The 23,399-nt window shown below is 36.9% G+C and overlaps 1 protein-coding gene across 1 annotated transcript in view; it reads left to right on the forward strand.

Annotated features, from left to right (window-relative positions):
- Positions 1 to 22,948, forward strand: part of PLB1 (phospholipase B1) — a 77,428-nt gene extending 54,480 nt beyond the window's left edge. The window contains exons 34-42 of the mRNA XM_032216054.1: positions 1,590 to 1,641; positions 6,182 to 6,262; positions 7,995 to 8,060; positions 8,965 to 9,059; positions 10,758 to 10,839; positions 12,714 to 12,818; positions 15,056 to 15,151; positions 20,394 to 20,468; positions 22,730 to 22,948. Coding sequence (XP_032071945.1) covers positions 1,590 to 1,641; positions 6,182 to 6,262; positions 7,995 to 8,060; positions 8,965 to 9,059; positions 10,758 to 10,839; positions 12,714 to 12,818; positions 15,056 to 15,151; positions 20,394 to 20,468; positions 22,730 to 22,948 — 871 coding nt within the window. The remainder of the gene's footprint in view (positions 1 to 1,589; positions 1,642 to 6,181; positions 6,263 to 7,994; positions 8,061 to 8,964; positions 9,060 to 10,757; positions 10,840 to 12,713; positions 12,819 to 15,055; positions 15,152 to 20,393; positions 20,469 to 22,729) is intronic.
- The last annotated feature ends 451 nt before the right edge of the window (positions 22,949 to 23,399 follow it).

Below are 23,399 nucleotides of genomic sequence, written 5' to 3' on the forward strand. Positions count from 1 at the left end.
CAGGGAATATATATTGTTTGCTGGTTTTGTTTATGAAGAGTTTCTTTCCCTATACACACAGACAAATATTGCTCTTGGGATGATAGCTCATAAAATAAAGGGAAGAAGCAAAACCACCAAAGTGAATGACCTTTGGGGAACTTAATTTTTGTAAATTCCCAGTTTACAAAATGATAATTTATTCATTAAATTTATCTCCTGGCTTTCCTTCAGGAAATTAAGATGATATATCGTCCTGATCTTTTTCTCCCAACAACATTTCTATAAACCAGATTGGGCTGAAAAACAGTTTAGTTCACAGTTGCCCAAAGCCCACTGTGGCACTCGAAATTGAATTACCTTTTAACCTTAATACACTTCTTCAACAAGCAAATACCTATCATCTTTTAAATAAAACCTACCTTTAAAATATCATATAATATCATTACTTAAAGGAATGGGGGCACTCCAGTGGTGGGTTGCAGGTGGAATGCCCCGTTACGGGCATACTGGAGCCTGCCTGGAGCACTGGGTACCGTTCTGGTATGGTGCTCTGGAGGGCCCACCCGCCTGCCCAAGCTCCTTACCTGTCCTTTAAGCCTTTGGCACTTCCGCACATGCGCATGGCTCGTACAGCGCCTGTGCAATGCTTTGCCAAGCAGCTGGAGCTTCACGGAGGCTTGCAGAGGTGTCACAGGCAGTTACAATGCATGTGCGGGACACGCACATCCATGTGACCGATGCCAGGCACGTTCCAACCGTACTGGTTGGAACGGGATCGGAACTCACCACTGGGGCACTCATTGCTTTTTCTATTATCAATTGTTAGTGGTGGTTTTCACACAGCCAGTTAGAGCAGTATAACAGACATACATTCATTGTAGTCCCTCTAAGCCGTGCCTACCTATATCCTTAGTCTGGTTCACAGATAATGCTAAGCATTGATGTGTTTTATTTTTTTTCTAGCTTAGCATAAAAGCAATGCATCTGTTATGGCATTGCTGAATGTAAAAACCCAATGCTGGTTCAACAAACCATAGTTTGAAACCCTTGCTTTGTACTTCATAGAGTTGTTATAAAGATAAAAGTTGGAGAAGAAAAGCATCCTGAAAATATATTTCAGGATTTGGAATCTGAAGCAGAGCTAATTCGGTTTTCACCAGGGCTGCTGTAGACCCCAGAGCCAATTCTAATCAGTGATGGAAAATTACATAAATGTGATCATTCAAATGCATAAGTAATATATGTTAAAGCAGAGAAGTCATGCAAAAGTAAAGCTCCTATTTTATTATGTGAAAAACAGCTTCCTGCCATTTTTCATTTCATGCAAGAGGACTCACAACTTTCGTGAATTACACACTTCCCAGATACATTGCTTATTTCAGAATGTTGGTTGCACAAGAAGGTGATTTATTTTCATCTTTGTTGTTTTGGTAATGATTGTTGACAGCTGGAGAATGATTAGAAGTAACTCTTCAAGTCACACTATGAACTTCCTTTGGGAAATCCCATTTCATTCCCACGATACAGCTCACTCATAGTTTATTGGTTTCATTGAGTCTGCAATTTCAGGGCGTTTGTTAGACATTTTTTCTTCTTTGTTTCTCTAGGAATATCTCAGCCCAAGCACATGAATTGGTAGAGCTCATGAAAAGGAACCCAGTAAGTCTATGCATTTTGGAAACCTGAAGAAAAATCTAGAATCTTCTATGTTAAAGTAGTTTTCCACATAATTGCACACTTCAAGATAATAGTTATGGTCAAGATTCTGAAATCATTATAAAAAGGTTCTAATTCCCTTTTCATGTAATATAAATTAATTATTGTATTAACAATATAACAGGTTATTGTATATTATGATACTAAGATTATATTTTCTGCTGAAAATATCCACAGATAGTCCTAGAAGATGGTAACAAATAGGCAATATTATCTTATTTATTTTTATTTAATGTTATCGTACTTTTATTATTTTTATAAATAACTTGAGAGGAAAACATACCTAATATTCTTTATTTCGCCAATTTTTATCACAACAACCCTATGCCGTGAGTTGGGCTGATAAAGAATGACTGGGCTAAAGTCACTCAGTGACTTTCATGGATAAGGCAGGACACAAAGTTTCTTGTTTCTAGGCCAGGACCTTATCAAATTGATTCTCCCAAGTCAATTTATCTGCTACTTTTTTATTTTTATTATACTGTACATTAGTCACCTTTTTATTATACTGTACATTAGTCACCTTTTTATTATACTGTACATTAGTCACCTTAAGCAAAATTTGATTACATTTAAGGCGTCTCTTTTTTCCAAGTTTTATTTTTTGAATCTACCTTTTTTTACACAATAAATACACAATAGGTGTATTTAAAAATTAATATTACATAATAATATAGTTTCTAGCCTGGAGCCAAACACTAGACCAAACTGAATTTATGGGAAGAATCATGTCACCTAATGTAAGATGGAAAGAGACAAGGAAGAATGCCTTTCTTAACCCAGATATTAGAATATGTTTCTGAATGAAAATAAAGCATAACATGTATGTCAATTTAACACATTGCAAAAGAGCAAAAGAGATTTATTCCTACTGCATTCCCAAAAGTGCTATGGTGGGATCTCTAGATGTGGTTTGGCTGTGGAAAGCAGCCGGGATGCCAATGGATCAATGAAATCAGTGAGGACCAAAATTTTACTTTTGCTCTTTGGATCCAAAGAGATCTCTAATCATGAGAGTTTTTCATGCCAACATGTAAAAAGCCACAAAAAAACCAAAAAAAAAACCAACCACCCCAAAACAAGGGGTGGGGGAGAAGTGGGCAAATTCTAGCCCATCCTTCTAACTTCAGTTCTTACTGCATGACATGGCAGGATCTTTCAATCATCATAAGTACTACCTTCCGATTTGTGTCTGATTGCAGTTTTACATTATGGAAAAGTAATAAGCTGCAGGCATGTCAGAAACTGAAGTAATAATATTGTTTTGTGTAAACCAGGTGCAAACTGAGTTTTCTTACTGTAGAAATATGCCCCCTCTCTACAGTATTCAGCAGGGGAAGACAGTGGTTTAGCTTGCTTTTCATGTTGTTGCTTATTCTCTGTGCTTCTTTGAAATCTTAATTTCTTCAGTCACTCTGTCTTGCTATCCATATACTAATCTTTTACATTCTGTACATTTCACAGGTATCCATTACACTAACAGGTCTTAGAACCTGGTCAAAACTTCTGAGCAAGTGTATAAGTCTTTAAATTTAGATTAGGCCTGGTTTCCTTTCTGGCTAATATAAGGCACTTAGGAAATGTTGTAGAAAGGGAGAAAAAAGAAAGCTACAGGATTGCTGGAAGCTTTGCTGTAAATCTGACGATTGGGGAAGGTGGGGGTTGATTGATTTTTATTTTCTGTATGTAATTTGAATTTTATCTTAATTTATCCTTGTGAAGATTAATCCTATCTGAACAGAATACACATATGCTAAATAGTATCTGCATAAAGGGTGCTACAAAACTATTCTTAGTATAGGGACCATAAGAAATGGGGACAAAAAGTGGCACTTTAAAATGTCTGACATTGTGCTGGAATCCGTGAGGGAGTCTACTTTGTAAAGTTGGCTCCTTCAAGATTTGCAGTGCAGTAACACAACTTTCAACTCTGCCTGGATAAGTAGTTTCAGTACTTATCAATGAGATAGCTGAGATACAAAGGACATAGGGCACTATGAGAATGGTAAAGCAATGCTTTAATGCAAAAAAACCCCACCCCATAACTAATTCACTTTGAGCATGGAATTACCTCAATCTTGATTTCTCAAATTTAGAAACTTCTTAATTCTACTATGCATGCATTAAATGAGAACATGAAGGACAGATAAGAAACATGCTCTTACGTTGTCTGTCCAACTTTCATATAACTTGTTTTCCCTAGATCTCTGAATGTCAGAGGCATTGCCAGATTTTTTTTAATACAAACTATTTACGGCTGATTAGAGAAAGAGGAAGAGTTGAGAAACATCCTGCCCTTCATCCATTTACTTTGAGAAAGGAACCTGGGAAGGCTTCCAGGAAGGGAAAATGGCAGAGAATGCCATTTTGATGCCTCTCAAAAAAAAAAAAAAAACTAATGCTAAAACAAAGAACTGGGACAGGGTGGTAAGTCTGGATCAGCAGAGCTTTTCTGGACAAGGAGAAGCTGGAGAAGATGCCTCTGGGTGCTCTGGAAGGCAATTCCTCCTAAGGAAATCCCTAGGTACCTCATGAATAGAGTGCCAGGAGCCAAGTGAAAAAGATCAAGCTGACAAACTTAAGCAGAGCCTGTAAAAGACGCTCGTTCACCCAAACACCACTTCTGAGAAAGGGATCTGGGCTTGGGGCCTAATGCTATCACTCTATTGGCACATCATTTTGTGCAGCTCTGAAACAAAAAGGCAGAGCATTTCAAAACTCAGGACTTGGTTAACAGATGTTGAGAGCTTTCTACATAATTGTACATTTGGTTATCTATGGCAGCATCTATCCCACCTGGGCTGAGCTCAAAAAGTTAATCAGGATTAGTTTGGGATAGCACCTAGGTGGAAAATATTAGGCAAGAGTGGAATGATGAAAAAAATATTCCCAGAAGAAGGCAATAACAAATCATTTCCATATTGTTATCCACCTCCCTCCCAAAAAGCACATGCAAGTGTTCATGTTGTCAGAAGGAGTGGACTTTTGGACTAGCAAAGATATGTAGAAAAAGGGAAATAATTTTCCTTTTTTTCATTTCTATGTCTCCTTTCATCTCCCTCTTTCTCCCTAACTCCACCTCCTCTTCTTTCCACTCTGTGTCTGATTATTCCTGGGAGCAGCTGAGTGGAAACATTGACATTTGAACAAAAGTCAGAATAACTGCTGGGTGCCCAGAGATCATGATCCCTGATTACAAAACAGAAAGAAGTGATGTCAAACACTGCAGGCATCCTTTGAAGTAAATGCAAGACAAAGTAACAGGCCAAGGAAAGAAATTCAATTAATGAGACAAGAAATCAGCAACATTTACAGTGATTTCCAGGCCAGATTTTCCAGCACTGCTTGCGATATAAACTTGTTGCTCTAAAAATAGCTCTGTCCATTCCTTTTTGTCTTGCATATTACAAAACTTTTTCCACAGAATTACAGTCCTCAGCGTTTCCAATAGTTGCCTGGTCCATGACGTTAGCTATATCCCAGTCTCAGGAATGCAAATGGACCCTCTACCACAAAGCATTCCCCTTCCTTCTTTCTAGAATTCCTGGCAAGAATTCTCAGTTTTCATTACCGAAGAAATGTTTCTGCATCTCCTTCCTTTATTTGTAAACCAACATGAAAGTACTACAGTCTTTAAAAACCCAATCTCTCATATCCATTGTGAATTGAAGCCTCTAGTATGGAGGAACCCAGAGAAACCGTCTGACTTTTCTTTCAAATGCATTGCCATTTGTCAAATATAAGGAAAACAAATCTGGCATTATTTCTTCTTTGGTGACTCTTGGCTGCTGTCTCCAATGTTCAAGCAGACTACCCCTCTCCAGACAAAAGAACACATTTCAGCCTGTTTATTTCTATAAGATCCAATGAAAACATGTTAATTTCATGGATTTTACAATAGCCAGTGGCAGACATGTTGTTGTGTTTATAGCCAGAATTAATGATTTCCCCATTCTCCCGTGTTTATAATTACTATTTCATATATTTTGATAATCAATATCAATTTCTATAAGTATAGGGAAACATTGCAGTTTCATTCAGTCCATCCTGTTCCACATGCATTGCCTCCATTTCATATGGAGGGTTTCCCAGAAAGAGAAATGTGGTCAGCCAATGGGGAACAATTGAAAGGTTCATTTGACTAAATGAAAATATTTGAGGTTGGACTAGAAGAACTGCAAGGTCCCTTCTAACTCTGTTGTTCTGTTCTATTAATGGATGATTCACAGAGTCAAAGGCTTGAGAGCAATATGTGTTACTGATAAATAACATTATTAAAGTGAAACAGATAAGCTTTATAAACCACTTGAAATAATTTCTATTTCCTTGGAACAGACTTGAGGCCACAAGTTCTAAACATGACCAATAACAATCTCTATAGTTCCAAGGAATAGATTTGAGGCAAAAGCACTTATCTCTTATTATTCACAAAGAAACTCTAACATTTATAATATTGGATCCCATTTCCTTTATTCTTCATTAGGACCTGAACTATGAGGAGGACTGGAAGTTGGTTACCATTTTCATTGGAGTCAATGACCTCTGTCAACACTGTTTAGATAAGGTATACAAGCAGAATACTCGTAGCTAAACTGAGAGAGAACTGATAATTTATTAATTATTTTATTAATTATTTTTATCTCACTTTTATTACTTTATAAGTGACTCAAGAAGCAAACATGCATAATACTTCCTTCTATTTTCCTCGCAACAACTATCTTTGAGTTGGGTTGGGCTGAGGGAGAATGTCCGCTCCAAAGTCACCCAGTTGGCTTTTCATGCCTAAGGTGGGGCTAGAACTCACAGTCCCCTGGTTTATAGGCCAGCACCAAACTGATTTAGCTATTTTCAGACATTCACAAGAATCCTCTGTTTATTTGCAAAGTAAAATTTGAAAAGAGAACAAATTGAGAAATCAAAACATATGGAATACTTTTTTAAAAATAAAATCTCTGAAAAAAATCAAGAGAAGTAGCTGTTCTGCTACAAAACAGAAGAATCTTCTACAATGCTGAAAACCAATTTGGATTAGTTAATCATTTTTGTATATGTACCATAGGATATTGAGATTCTATAGAATAAAAGTACAAATTTATTTTAACAAAAATCATTTTAACAACAATCATTTATTTTAACAAAGATCATGTTGGAAAAGACCAGCAGAGATTCAGATAATAATACTTAACTTTTCTGTTTGTGAACTTTATTTTCAATGTATAAAATATGTTATGCACATTTCTGAATAATCATGAAAGCCTATTTCAGATTTTGAATATTATTGCAGATTACATATACTTTCTTTCCTGACTTACACAAACATGATTTTGTTTTCATACGAGGACTCTAAATTGGCTTACATTCCTTTTAATTGGTCGAGGCAACTAAACTGCTTTCTAGCAATTTTATAAAACATTAAAATATTCTTCCCATCTCTGTTCCCTCCAGATGTGTTTTGCTGGTGGGCTAAGGCTGCATGAAACCAATTAAACAAACTATATAACCCATAAGAATAAGAGCAAAAATTAAACATGAATGGAGAAGCAAAATACATAGTCAATATTTCTATTGAGCACTACTGAAATGCAAATTAAATAATATTTTTTACTCTGCCTAGAAAGAATAGGGCTGCAATACAGCGTACCCTGTATTAGAGCACATTCCTTTAGGAAGGAATTTTAAAAGAAGGATTATTGTGAAAGGAATGCCTTATCTTGAATTGATAGTACTTTAACATTTTTAAGGAGATAGGTATAGGGATGTAGTGGCTAAGATGCTGAGCTTGTCGATCAGAAAGATCAGCAGTTCCGCAGTTCGAATCCCTAACACTGCATAATAGAGTGAGCGCCCCTTACTTGTCCCAACTTCTGCCAACCTAGCAGTTCGAAAACATGTAAAAATGCAAGTAGAAAAATAGGAACCACTTTTGGTGGGAAGGTAACAACGTTCCATGCACCTTCGGCATCTAGTCATGCTGGCCACATGACCACAGAGACGTCTTCGGACAGTGCTGGCTCTTTGGCTTTGAAACAGAGATGAGCACCGCACCCTAGAGTCAGGAACAACTAGCATGTACGTGCAAGGGGAACCTTTATCTTTAAGGATATAGGTAAAAACTGGATCATCAGATTGTTATTATCTGTGATAATTATAATAATGCCTCATAAATACATGACATTTTTGTGAATATAAAATATACTCTTATATAGAACTCAGTCGAATCAAGCTGTTTCATGGACATTCCATATGGGTGAGCATTAGGGATTGTCATGAATAATCTCGTATTCTATCTTCTGCAGGAAGCATATTCAGTGGAAAAATATGTAAACCACCTCCAGGAAGCTCTTGATATCCTTTACAAGGAGGTAAGAGCTTGAGACACTCTAGATAGTTGAATTCCTGCCACCTCTATTAAATGTTGCTTACTTCCCTTGGCATTTCCATGATTATTTTCATTCCTATCATTCTATCTAAGTAGCTGGCATCAGTCCAAACATCACTGAAGGGTCATCCGGTGAATATGAAAACTAATGGTGAAGAATATGGGTGGAATTGTAATATGAGGAAAATGACACCATGTTACTATATTTTCTTCAACTCAGATAACATGAAACTGGTTCCCTAAAGTGTACTGTAAAAATGAAGACCTTTCGCTTGAGACAGCAGATGGCAATTTGTGCTGGTTTTGTGAATTTTCAGTATCCCAGGGTTTTTTTAATTGGTATTGAGTTATGGATAGTGGTGAAATAATTCAGGAAAGGATGAAGTAGAGTTTGTTCAGTGATCCTAGGTCATAGTCAGTCTAAAATTCCCCAATTTCATCGTTATCTTTTAATTCCACTTAAAATCCTGAGCAAAAAAGAAAATCAAAGCATACAGGTCCAGTTCAGCCTGAAAGGAGGCATCATGCAGCTTATTTCCTGGTAGTTCTGTTTTCCCCTTCCCTTAGTCAAAGTAAGTGGCTTAAATGTGTCGTCTGTTATGCCTATTAAAAAAAGCTTTGAGTTGCCAAAATTCTACAGTTGTCATTAATGCCTGTAGAAAAAGCATTGCATCGTAGCTGAATTTACGTTCTGGTTGATTCAGTTTAGCTTTAATGTAAATATCATGCATAACATGAAGTGCAATAGCTCACTGCAGTTCATCTTTTCCTACTTCCTGGTAGGCCAGGTAAATTCAGAACTAATCTGTGTATAACCTTTTTGTGTTGTTTGTTGACTGGCTTGTGCTTTGGGGGATCAATAAAGCTAGTTATTGTAATTCTTGCAGCTCCCTCGGGCCTTTGTCAACATGGTGGAAATAATGGAACTCACTGGACTGCGTCAGATAGAAAGGGAAGAATCCAAATGCATCCTTCCAGGGGTGTAAGTAAGCAGATCATGCATAGCAGCTGTACTGAATTCTATTTTTAGGGTTAATCTGTATCTTTTCATTCATAAAGCAACCACAAAGAACTTATAAATCTGTGCTCTGTCAGATACTATTGGATTTGGGAGCTGTGAAGCAGCAGATGCTCCAAATATAACATTGGGTTCAGTTTTTCTGTAACTCACAAGGGAGCAGCTTCTATTGATTTCTTTTAGAGATACAGCTACTTCAGAGAGATAACTTTGAGTTCTAGGTTTTTTGTTCAGATAATAACAAAACTGAACACAAGCCACAAAATTAGAACAGCACCAAAACATAGACTTTAAAAGTATCTTGATTAAGATATTTTCTATTTCTTATCTCAGTAACCATGTCACAACAAACTCATTATTTTTGCTTGGTGCTGTGAAACGTTTTGTTCATATTGCTAGTTTCACTCTTCAAGGTAAAAACAATGTGAAGCTTCAATATTTTTCTTGGAAAGTTCCCTGGGTTTTGGATTTTCTAAAGCAGGGGTGTCAAACTTTGATTGAGGGCTACATCAGGGTTGTGTTTGAGCTTGGGTGGCCTGGGTGGGCGTGGCCATCTTGACATCATCGTGTCGGGGGCACCTGTGGTGACCCAAGTGCTCTGCCAAAAACAGGCTCCAGAGCTCCATTTTCGGTTGTGACGGCCTCCTGCAACCCTCTGCCAGTGAAAACAGACCTCGGGACGGCTGCATGTATCCCTCCCAAGCTCCCTTTTCACTGGCAGAGGCATTGTGACCGAGTCCTTCTCTGTTTCCAGGGTGGCCTGCGGACCAAATCTAAGCACCCCATGGGCCAGATCCAGCCCCCAGGATTTGAGTTTGACACCTTTGTTCTAAAGCATGAATGTCAAACTTACTGTCACGTGACGTTTTGTGACATTTTCCCCATTCATGAAGCCAGGGTATGGTGTGGTCTATGTGTGACGCATCCGGCCCGTGGGTCGCCAGTTTGACCCCCCTCTAATTTAAAGGAGGGATCAATGGTTTTTCACATATTGATGACAAGCTCTATGTAGCATTAACCAATCTAGCCAGTAATGAAGAATTCTGGGAACTGTAGTTCAGCAACAGTTAAAGGTCCAGATGCTGGTTAGCCTCAAACTCCAATTCAATAAGTCACACAAAATTCATATCAAACAACAATAGATTTATGTGCTAAATTTGCTACATGTAGACTGACATCTTTAGTTATAGTAACAATGTACTATCTTTAGCCTAGAATAGAAGCATATTCTTCTGGTCAGTATGTTATTAAGCCAACAAAGATCAAGAACTCCCATTGTCATCCAAACACAGAAAATGATTTATTTATTTATTTATTAGACTTATATACCGCTTCATAGGGCTTTCAGCCCTCTCTAAGCGGTTTACAAATTTTTAGCAAATTGAGTCAGCAACTTGCCCCCACAGTCCGGGTCTTCATTTCACACACCTCGGAAGGATGGAAGGCTGAGTCGACCTTGAGCCGGTGAGATTTGAACCGCTGAACTGCAGATCACAGTCAGCTAAAGTGGCCTGCAGTACTGCACCCTAACCACTGCACCACCTCGGCTCTTCAATGACATTGAAACTGACATGGATCAGCATATATTAGTATTTTTTTCTAAACTCTTTCAATTTAAATTGGTTTGTACTCATCTTCTCTTTCAATGTTACTCACTTTTAGGAGCCTTTGTCCATGTTTTCTAAATCCTTGGGATAACTCTTTCAATCTGCAAGAAATGGAGATAATTAACAGAGATTTCCAGGTAAAAAGGTTCTTATTTACTTGATTCCAAGACCTCAGCCATGCATTCTTTCAAGCAAACATCCTAGGGATGAAACAAAATCTGTTATGAGTTTTTTAAAAGGTGATAGTGTGATCTACCAAAATAAAACTTATCATATCCACATGTAAATAAAATTCACAAAGAATGAGATTATTAAACCATTTCTCAGATCAATAATGCACTGCAAACAGGGCATATCTGAAAATATTACATGGAGGAGGGAAATGAATTTGGGACTGTTGACTTTAAAGACAATAGTGTGTGCGTTGGCTTTATGTGCAATCTAAGAAAATGTAGAACATTTGATAGAACAAAGTGGTCTTTGAAAGTGGTATTCATATGGAATGGGTTTAAATTGCAGGTAAAGGTTCGTTCTCCGAACTTGTGGGTTGTTTCCGAACATTTCATTACCAGGCTAGGTAACATCTTCAGTGGAGTTTAGGGGATGTCAGTGTCAGTGTTCTTCTGTTTATAAGAGCTTCAGGTGTGGATGTGTCAAGTGAGGGCCTTGTGATGGGTCAACTGTGAGTCTTCAGTGAATCTTGTGACTGGTCAGCGTCATAGAGAAGTGAACTGTTGGGGGGGTTGCGTAGGTTGGTTGGTGCATGCTGTCTCTGGTTGGCTGGGCAGTTGATTTGGATTCTGAGGGTTTTGTAGATTGGTTGTAGGTCAATGTGCTTGCGGAGTGCCAGGTTTTGGTGAACTCACTAGCGTGGCGGATGATTTTTGTGTTGCTCCAATCAAACTGGTGCTATTTGGTGTTGGTGTGGGTAGGGTTTAGATTGTCTTGATCTCCCTAATACTATATATGTGAATGATTTGTTTATTTTCTAAGCATGGATACTAGAAAGTAAAAAGGCACCATTGATATATGGGTGGTTCTGGAAAATCTTAAATTAATTAAAATAAACAAACAAAAGTTCTTCAGAAAGAAACCTAAATAACCTAATTATCACTGAACATGCACTGAATACTGATTAACTGCTTTAAGAAATGGGAAAATTAACCAGGAAGATCCAAAGGTGCTTTTTCAATAGGACTTTTTGGATTTTCTTTGAAACCATAACCTGAATGACTAAGAATCTGTATAGACATTTAACCCGGAAGACAAAACAGACAATGCCGGGAAAAGGCAAGGAATGGTTGCAATAGAAGCGTTCTGCAGTGCATGTATTGTTTCAGGTTCTCTCTGTAGCTTGAAGTTGGAAATTCTCAAGAGTGATGGTTTCTTGTTCCAACAGTTGCATTCTTCTTCCATATACATTCGCTCGTGACTCATATCAAACCCCGAGTTCCTTTTTCCCATTATCTTTATTTTGTGTACCAATGTCTATGTTTTTAATTTTTCTAAACACATAACTTGCAGTATGATTTATGCCAGAAATTTAATGTGACATGTCATCTGATAACACAGTTATGGAAAGTCTTACTTGAGAACATCAAAAGCAGTATCTTTCCATTTGTCAGAGAGTTATAAGAAAAGAAGACCTTTGACATTCAGGATTGTAACTGAAAATACAGTCATTAGGCAAAGCATGTTTTTTTTTTAAACAAATTATTTCAGGAACCAAATTGGGTAGTTTTCTTTGATACTACCCTGTTTATACCACTGGTTTTGCTTTTTTTTCTGAGACGCTACAAAACAGAGGACAAAGTAAGTAGAACCATCATTCCCCACCAATGTCCCAGAAAGAGTACAATTTATTTCTGTTGATCAGAGTTGAGACACCAGAGCATCTGTATGAACTGAGTTTAAGTATATAGTTTCTAGAAGGTAGGTCATGTTTGAGTTAGCATTTGTTAACTCGAGCAAAAAATGGCCTTGAAATTTACTACTATTCATTTCCAAACAGATTAAAAGTGCAATGCTATTCAACAGTGGCCGTTATGATCAACGGGAGGATTTTGCCATTGTTGTGCAACCATTTTTCCGAAACATCTTCCTACCACTAGACAGTGTAAGTTGCTGTGTGTTGTTATTATTATATCCCGATTTGTTTTATGCTGTACAAGACAGATACACAGGGTGAGGATTACATCTTCTTTATAACCACATTATCTGCCTTGTCTGCAAGGGAAACTGCAAAACAGAGGAGCAAGAAAGCAAAACCATCATTTCCCACCATTATCCCAGAAACACACTTTAGTTCTGTTGATCAGGTTTGAGGCCACAGAGAATCTGTATCCATTAAGTTTATGGATTCTAGAAGACAGGAATTAACTGATTCTGGCTTTCAGACACAAGGAACAATGTTTAAAGATAATATGTTACACTACATATGGGGGCACACACATATACAGAGAGAAACTACTAATTTTAATTATAAGAATTAACTAGGTAGCCTGAAAAATAAGTAGTTGAATTAAAGGGAATATTAAAAAAATATTTAAAAATAAAAAAGTACTGACCTAATATGCAAGGACTTATGTGTGAAGAATTAGGGCAATGCACATTGCAATATTTTAACAAGCCCATGAAAATGATAACCGAGTTTAAGACATACATATTTTATCCAAGTGCATTCAATTAACTATCTAAAATAAATCTTTCCAGTTTTAGCATCCCATCAGTTTAGCCCTGCTTTGTAGTTTCTTCTCTATTATTCTATCATTTCTCAGTTCATGAATTGAAACTGGAAAGCTAAACTGCTGAAATAGGTTTTAAGAAGATGTCAGGTGACAAGAAACCTTAGTGCTGGTAATTAGCCTGAGATAACAAGCTTCTATACTAGTATTCACTTTATGTTGCAGTAATTGGAAGGAATTCTCAAAATTAACAATTTATTAGCAATTAACAATTTATTAACAATTTATTTATTATTAGGCCTCAGAAATTATCCATTAAAATAACTGAGCCTTGTCATTTTATATATTTAACATCTTCATTACAATATAATTTTTTGTGGATTTAAGAGCGAAGTGATGGCACAGTGGTTAGAATACAGTGCTGCAGGCTACTTCTGCTGACTGTCAGCTGATGGCAGTTCGATTCTCACTGGCTCAAGGTTGACTCAGCCTTCCATCCTTCCGAGGTTGGTGAAATGAGGACCCAGATTATCGGGGGCAATATGCTGATTCTATAAACAGCTTAGAGAGGGCTGTAAAACACTGTGAAGTGGTATAGAAGTCTAAGTGCTATTGCTACTGCTAAGTCCACTGAATTTAATGCAAGAACTTTTATCTCATCTTTTCATTTTTGAACAGGAACCATATTTGCTTTCTATCCCTAGACACTGAGAGCCTCTGATTACCAAAGTGTCCCAGTGGATTAAAATAGGGCAAAACATTTTAATTAAAACCAAAAATATTGAAAACATATTTAAAATAACAGTTAAAAGTTTGTATTAAAAGCTTTCTAGAAGTGAACAAGAAGTGCATTTCAAAGAGTTTGACCTCTCTTCACCTGAAAAGCTTACTGTAGCAGGAGGGACAATTCTTCAACGCACCTCTAATGACTCTGTGTGTGTGTGTGTGTGTGTGTGTGTGTGTGTGTGTGTGTTTGTTTGTTTGTTTGTTTGTTTGTTTGTTTGTGTCTGCTGGGAGTAGGAATCCTACAAAATGAGGCAATCTTTCAAAAGCCTACAACTAAATCATAGTCAGCTTTAGAGACAGCTATACCAGTGCTTTATCCTATTCATGAAGGTCCACCTATGTAATTTGTGAGAATTGATGCTGACTTGGCAGCACATAATCAATCAAATGTCAGTGCTAAATTTTCACTCAGAAGTAAGATAAATGCAGGGGACTGGATATGGATTTTAATCCTGTATTAGGAGCTGGAAAGAAAATACCCTCCATCTTAATATAGACATCCTCCCCCCCCCCTTTTTTTTTCAAAATAAGAAAAAGCACTGTGGTGAGTGCATCCTGTCTATTAAAGGTAAATATTTATCAAAATTACCAATTGGAAAAGATGGTCCCCTGGACTTGAAGCATTGTAGCCCTACACATTACAGGATGTGAGGTGTGTGTGTGTGTGTGTGTAAAATGAGAAAAGCCAATTGACAACTGGTGGTTGCTGGAACACCTATATTTATAATCCTGTAGTTTATCTTGGTAGGTAAGATTTGACTAGCAAATCTTGGCTCAGAAACAGAAGACATGGAGCCAAAATGTACATGAGAAATGCCAGAGACTTGCTAACAAGGAATAAATGATTATCTGAAATGGAATAATGTTTTGTATTAAACCATAGGAAGGGAAACCAGACCTGAGTTTCTTTGCAGTGGATTGCTTTCATTTCTCTGAGAGAGCTCATGCTGAGATGGCTGTGGCAATCTGGAATAATATGGTAAGTGAATCATAGGTTCCCTGAATTTAAAGGGAACTCATCTAAGGCTTAGCCTCACATCATCTTAATGTATTTTCCTCCTGTCCTTGATATTAGAAGAGACTAACAGCCTACATATTATTGCACCTCAACAGTGAGCCTGCTCAGTGTTGCTGCTCTTACACAATTCAGTGGGGATTGTTTCGGAACTGGGATTAATGGAATCCCTATCATTATTTTCCCTTCCACCCAGCATCTGGCTGATCTTTAATTTTGCCAAAAAATACTCTGGATGGATGGGGGCCATGTTTCATCTGGGGAACAGGTGACCTGCCTTTCCACATATCTTCTCCTTTCCCAAGACTGGACTGGAAAAAACAGCTCCATATCTGGAGAGTTTCCCCACCATTCCCACCATGGCCAATCACAAAAAGCGATGGGTTTGATGTAACAACTGCTTCCATTCTTTTGGGGGCACATCTTGATGGATTAAACGTTCAAGTCATAGGATTGAACTTCTGGATAGAACCTTTGAAAACACACAATATATATTCCAGAGGAATTTTCATAAATTTCTGTGGGTAGAATTGAGATAAGTAAAGTTAGAACATCAGCATGTCTATGAAAGAAATATGAATAGAATGACTATGATGATCACTGAGTGTTGTATCTTATGATTTATGATTGTATTTTATGATTATGATTGTGATTTATCATTTGTTGCTTGTATGTATACTGAGAGCTTATGCACCAGACACAAATTCTTTGTGTCTAATCACACTTGACCAATAAAGAAATCTATCCTACCCTACCATAAAATACCAATCCTTTAATATGAATTAGTGTCAGCCTTCACTAACACGGTATTGTTTGGATGTGCTTCTCTTTAGTTCCCATTATCTCTAGGCAACACAGCATTTAACTACAAGTATACTCCTTTTCATCAACATCCCTGGAATTAGGCCATTATTTGTTTTTCTTTTCAAGATCTACCAATATCAAAAAGATGATCTTCCTTTCAACCTCTTCTGAAATTGCTGAAAACTGTGACAGCATAGTTTCCCACCATTCTGAGACAGGAAACACATGAAAGTATTTTTGTAAAAAAAAGAAAGAAAGAAAGAATGAGAAATACTCCTGCTCATTGATGTGGCATCATTCATTTGTTTTGGCCTTCAGCCTCACAAGTATCTTAACTGTAGCCCTTGGCCAGCATAAAAGTTTGCTTACACCAGCTGTAAAAAAGTCAGAATATACCTTTAGAGAATAATTGAAATGTCAATACTTTTTAGAAGGCTTTAAGTCTAATTTTTAAAAAAGCAATATGATTATATTATATAATTACTGTATACTATATAATATGTTTATATTATAAGAAGCCATGACCAGATTACAGAAATGGCCCAAGGTGCTTTTCTTTGCTTTTTGAGGATGTTATGATCCAAGAAACTGTTATTTTCCAAGCTAATCTAAGAATAACTCAGGCAGAGAAACGTTTCTTTTTTCCACCCACCGGTAACCACAAAACCACTATGCCCTGGGATCTTGTTTCTGCTTTGTCCTTAACCAATGAATGACAGACTAACAAAGTTGGAAGGGACCTTGGAAGGCTTCTAGTCCAACCCCCTACTCAACCACAAATACCTATACCATTTCAGACAAATAGTTGTCCAATTTCTTCTTAAAAACCTCCTGTGCTTTGGAGCACCCCCAACTTCTGGAGGTAAGTTGTTCCACAGATGTGAGTGAGAGAATCATCCTTAGGAGCAAAATTATTATTCTGATACCATCCAGTGACAACTTCAAAGTGTGCAATACTTTAACACTTTAGACTTTGACACCCATTCCTCTGGAGAGAAGTAAGCCATCTCCAGTAACTGGAAAGAGATGGAGGATATAAATCAGTGTTGAAGACAGCAAATGTAAATAAGAAATGCCAGTATAGTTTTCTACCAACTCAAATCATTAATGAGGAGTGACTCAGAATGTAGGATTAAAAATGCCATGGTTCAAAAATTTATGAACTTTTGTCCTTTAAATCCCTATTTAAAGTTGTTACATTTTCTTGAATTATTAGAGTGTAATTAATTTCTTTGGCTAGTGACTTTCCTAACTTTGTGCAAGAAGAAAGAACAGAAGAAGTTCTTTTTAAAATAATTATTCCTCTCAAGGTTTTTCTGGGTCAGGCAATGTTAGGATATCTGGTGGAATTCTCTCTGAAGTCCTTCCAGTAAAGACTGCAGAGGGAGTATGCCAAATCAGCACATTCTCAGCTGCTTTTGCCAGCCACTTTTCTAAGCTTCACATGATTTTTTTAAAGTTTGCTCTGGTCTGTGTCAATGAATGGTGCTGTCTTCCTGGGAAAGCATAAGTTCCCTAGAGCAAAAAAACTGGGATAATAATTGCATAGTAATTTTATTAAATGCTACAATAAAGGATAAAAATAATACATTTTTTTAAAAAAATACAAAAATACAAAATACAAATAATATAAAAGGAAAGGAAAATAAAAAATAAGACAAAGAAAAGAAATATCTAAATGATTTTCCATTTCATCACAATTGTGTAATGCAACACTTTCTCTTAAAATACAGCAAATAATCTCTTCTTCCTATATTTCATCTCTTATCTACAAACAATCCTTCAAACAATCACCTTATTCAATTCTGATCAGCAAGAATGAATTAAGAATTACAAAGATAATATATCTCTTTTAACCTAGATCAGATAAACCAAATTTATATTTCTTCAGTTTATGTTGACTGGTAGGCCTGGGAAATATGTTGAATTTCATTATGGAAATATCTTTGGTAGTGTTTGGGAGCACAAATGCATCATCTATCTGTGAGTCATTAAAGAAGCAGCCTTTAATGAGTTTCTGCTTTCACTACTGTTTCCCATTCGGTCCAAAGCATTGCACAATTCTTTTGTTTGTTAACTTCTACAATAATGATGAGAATCAGCATGACCCAATAGAGAGATGAATATCGTAGATTTATATGCCTTATGTTATTGCATCTAATTAGATATTGCCAATATTCCAATATTTTGGAAGGCTCTTGAAGAGTGTTCGAAGGCTTCAACTAGTCCAGAATGCAGCCGCGCGAGCGATTGTGGGTGCACCTCGGTACACCCACGTTACACCTATCCTCCGCGAGCTGCACTGGCTTCCCATTGGTCTCCGGACACGCTTCAAGATGCTAGTCGTTACTTTTAAAGCCCTACATGGTATCGGACCTGGTTACCTGAAAGACTGCCTCCTGCCAGTCACCTCCCAAAGACCTATTAGATCCCACAGACTAGGCCTCCTCCGGATTCCATCTGCCTGCCAATGTCGGCTGGTGACTCCCCAGGGGAGGGCCTTCTCTGTGGCTGCTCCAGCCCTATGGAACGATCTCCCCGTTGAGATCCAGACCCTTACTACGCCTTCCGCAAAGCAACTAAGACCTGGCTGTTCCGGCAGGCCTGGGGCTGTTGAATTATCCAGCCCCATCCGATGTTATGAATGTTGCTGAATTTTTAATTGTTGTTTTTATTTTTGTACCCCCTTCCCTTTCTTATTGTTAGCCGCCCTGAGTCTCTTGGGAGTAGGGCGGCATACAAGCCAAATAAACCTAACCTAACCTCTTGCTAAGAATGGAATTAGGGAGTGTTTTTTTTTAAATGAAAAGGATGCATTATATTACTGGGTTATGGAGTTTAGGATAAACACCCTAAGGAATCAGTAGTTTGGGACTAGAGGTTATACTTCTGTCTGTCTTCTATACAAAGCTGAATGGGAGGAAAACAAAGTTAAGAAAAAAAATAAGTTATTAATAACCTATTCTTCAATCTTTATAGTCAACCAATGACAAATGAGGATTAAGAATATTAGAGTAAAACATCATAGCAATATCTCAAAAGTGCTTTTTCAAATGACAAAAGAACTTTGTTTTTCCTTGAAGACATTTTGCTTCTCATCCAAGAAGCTTCTTCGGTTCTGATTGACTTCTGTGGGTACTGAAGAAGCTTCTTGGATGAGAAGCAAAATGTTTTCAAGGAAAAATAAAGTCTTTTGAAAAAGCACTTTTGAGACAACCATGACCTGGATGGCTGATAAGACATATCAGATATGTATCCATAGACATCATAGCAATATGACCATATTAAAAAACTATTTTGCCCTAACAAAGGTGAGGATATATGCCTGGTCCCAGTGGAGTTCCCTGATTTTAAGTTCATTGTGACAATGAGAACCAAGAAATGGATTGACTCTGCATCACACAAGCAGTTCAGGAAATAGAGGCAGAGAAAAATTTCCATGATTTCATAGCTTCTTTTGCTGCTGCAGCCCATCCAAGCTAAAGTCTAGCCTGTAGGGCTGTTGATAAATGTGTGCTAGAATTGTTTCCTCTTTAAGAGGAGGAAGCAATTAAGCTCTCTCCAGATCAGAAGGGAGATGGAAATGAGAGTGGGTTGCAGACTACCTGAAGGCCTTATCATTTTTCTTGCTCTCATCCCTGTCAGGGATTCTAATCAAGTAGCTGGGATTCCATCTAAATAAAACTGAAAAAACAACAATAAAGCAATATTTATTGCTTGTTGGCATTGCCAATTTCATTCCTCCTTTATGTTTCACTGCTTTTGGAGATGGGTGCTGAATCACCTTTTGGCTAGCAGCCAACTAATTCCTGTATTTCTGGCTATTTTTGGGAAGCTAGGATACCACCCTGGCAATTTATGCTCACTTATCCTCAAGTGAATCCATTAAAATAAGGGTCAGGTTTCACAGGTTTGACTTCTTTCCATTCATCTCTAGCCAAAGAGGCTCAACTATAGATACTTCTTGTCACAGAGAAGCTGACAGTGTTATAGGGGACATATATTCTAGCCCCCCTACATTCATTTATTATTTCACCTTGTTAATTTGCTACTTAGCATGAGCTTCACAGTTGCTTGTAACAAGCTATTTTTATTCCTTTGATGTAGATTTCTCTTCTGTAGGCTTTTAGTGTCCTGCTTTCCGGGGGTTTGTACGATTACTCAAGTATAAAATGTTTTGCCTTTATCCATAACAGGGAGCCTTGCTAACATTTTTATCTCATAATTATGTAAATACAGTCATATATTAAGAATTCAGAAAAGCAAAAGCAAGAATAACTGAGTGCTGAAATATAAAGGAGCAATATATTATTTTTTAAATGTGACTTTACAGTGTTAGTATGTGCCCATATAAAGGTTATAGGATTCAGTTTCACTTGGAAACTCTTTGTCTCTCTTTCAGCTGGAGCCGGTTGGCTATAAGCAGTCATATAAACATTTCACAAAGGAAAGACTGAAGCTCAAATGTCCAACCTCAGTAAGTAGCAAGTTAGCTCCTACTCTAACTCTGTAACATGAACATAAAAGCACAAGAAAAGTCCTTCTGGGTGAAAACTAAAAACCATCTGGTCCAATATCCAGACAAAGCAGATGCTTCTTGGAAGCTGATAAGCAGGACTTAAGCCTTTTTCCCACATGGAACCATTAATTCCAAAGGTAGCACATATTTACAATATCCTGGCAACTATTAGACTCAGTAACTATGTTTTCACCTCACAATTTGAATCTGCCCAACAAGCCCCTGTTGAAAATTTTCTAAATGATAAACTAGATTTGATGTTTCTTGTATGGGAGTTCCTTGTGCAGGATTTTAAAAAATAATAGCCAAATCAGGCTGTTTTCCTCTTGCTCCTCTTTAAAATGCCAAGGATATTTGCTGGAAGTTCATCCAGACCAAATCTCCCATTTAAAAAAATATCAATTTTATTGTTTTTTAATAAACAAGACAAAGAAAAAAAGAGCAAAGCACAAAAAATGATGATAGAAATACAAACATTGTCAAAGAACAAAAGCACATATAACAAAAAAAAGTGAAAAAAATATGACAAAGGAAAAAACAATATATGTCATTATAACAAACAATTACCATTCTATATATACTTATCTAACGTTATCTTAAATATTCAAGTACAATATGCATATATTTTAATTTATGTAGCTTCTTTTTTAACCTATTGTATACTGTATAACCTGGGGACACGGTGGCTCAGTGGCTAAGACGCTGAGCTTGTGGATCAGAAGGTGAGCAGTTCAGCAGTTCGAATCCCTAGTGCCGCATAACAGAGTGAGCTCCTGTTACCTGAGTTTCTGCCAACCTATCAGTTTGAAAGCACATAAAAAATGCAAGTAGAAAAATAGAGACCACTTTTATGGGAAGGTAACAGCACCCCGTGTGCCTTTGGCGTTGAGTCATGCTGGCCACATGACCACAGAGACATCTTTGGACAGCGCTGGCTCTTCAGCTTAGAAACAGAGATGAGCACCACCCCTAGAGCTGGAAATGACTAGGACGCATGTGCAGGGGAGCCTTTACCTTTATAATGTATAAATAACTTCCAGATTTCATTATACTTGTTCATGTAAAATGTCCATCTATTCAGAGGCAATCCATTCATAAATGACAAAGTCAATCATGTCTTAATCCATTGATTTTTTTCATTTTTAACAGCCTCCAGCAATTATTAAATTGGGGCAAATTATTAACACTTTCCAATCATATTTTTCCAATTAATATTATCATGCCTGGTTTTTAGAATGTTTCTATCCCATATAGAAGAATTGCATGCTATAACATTTCCCTAAAGTTGTAAATCTTTCTGAATGAGAGAGGAAGAGACAGATTGAGTTCACAGACTACAGCAAATAGTCTAAAAACACATGTCAGAAATATATTTTAAGGAAATGGGTAATAACGTATAACAAAATGGGGAAAGAAGCCTGTGCAAAAATATGAGTAGAGCATCAAAGAGAAAACAATGACAGTAAGCAGAGTTAAGACAGTAGTGAAAAGAGTGGACAATTACCAGGCATCAATAATAATAAAAAATCCTTACCTGTATTTCATTTGGGTTAAAATAAATTGTAATTTTATTAAAAAGTGCCAAACCATCATGAGATTTATGAGGTATATAAACAATCTGATTGCCTAAGAAATTTAGATAGTACCAAGACTAGTATACCTCTTCAGGTCATACTTGAATACTTCTAATGGAGCCACAGATAGATCTTCCTTTTCAGAAATAAAACATCAGGAAAGGAAGGATGCCACAGAGCTGGGAAGGATTAATGAAAAAAGACCTGGAATTTGCTTGTAAGCAGGATACCAATAGGACCTGGTAGAGATAGGGAAATCTGCTACAATGAATGAATGAAGGATGACAACTGAAGAGCAAATGAAGAATAGATCTCTTGGAACTGAAAGGTTTAAGGAGTTCTGTATACCATTATGCTGACATAAGTATAGGGATTGAGGATAATTTCATTAACCACTTTTTTGCTCTAAAATCATTTTCTTAATAGATTTAATGATGTTTACTTAAATTTGCAATGTTTACTTAAATTTGCAATGATGTTTACTTAAATTTGCATAAGTCTCAATGGACAGGAGAAGTTCCATCCCCATTTTATTGCTTCTCTATTGAGAAGAAATGTTTACTCTCTCATACCCTCAGAATAGAACAACCTGTAGTAAATAGATCGTTCTCTAAAGATTCTGTAAATGTTTTCTTTCTGCTGCAGGAATACCCATATCTTTTCACATCGAGAAATAGCCAAATATACAATTCGGGACTTGAAACAAAGTCCAATGGAGACAGTGTGCCTTACTGGGCTGTGATTATAGCGGCCACAACTGGAATTTTGGCAGGATCCCTGATTGTTTGGGGTGTGATGACTCATAAAATCAACAAACACTCAAGGGCAAGATATGCAGCAGCTGAAGAGAAGACAACGCTGTAAATGTGCATCTGAGCCAAACAGGTTTAACATATGCTACCTCTAGTGACATGAAAAAAGCAACATGGAAGCTTTACACATGCTATTTTTAACTAAAGTTTTCCATCTAAAAGTGGAAGAAATGACCTCATCCCATCTTGAATAGCCAGACCTAGTGAAAGCTAATGCTCTAGCAGTTATTAAATGTGAAAATATAAAGAGATCTTACCTGGCAAATTTATTTATTTATTTATTTATATATATATATATATATATATATATATATATATATATATATATATATATATATATATATATATATATATATATATATATATATCCTTTTCTGATAAATGCAGTACTAACACTTTTTCATAACATTGTAATTATATCGTTCTGTGCCTTACAATATTTTATCATGTGTCTAGATCACATTGGCTCCCTTAGGGATCCTCTTGCCATCTCTCTAGTTGTA

This window comes from Thamnophis elegans, chromosome 4 (genome assembly GCF_009769535.1).
Source record: "Thamnophis elegans isolate rThaEle1 chromosome 4, rThaEle1.pri, whole genome shotgun sequence".
NCBI classification, from domain to species: domain Eukaryota; kingdom Metazoa; phylum Chordata; class Lepidosauria; order Squamata; family Colubridae; genus Thamnophis; species Thamnophis elegans.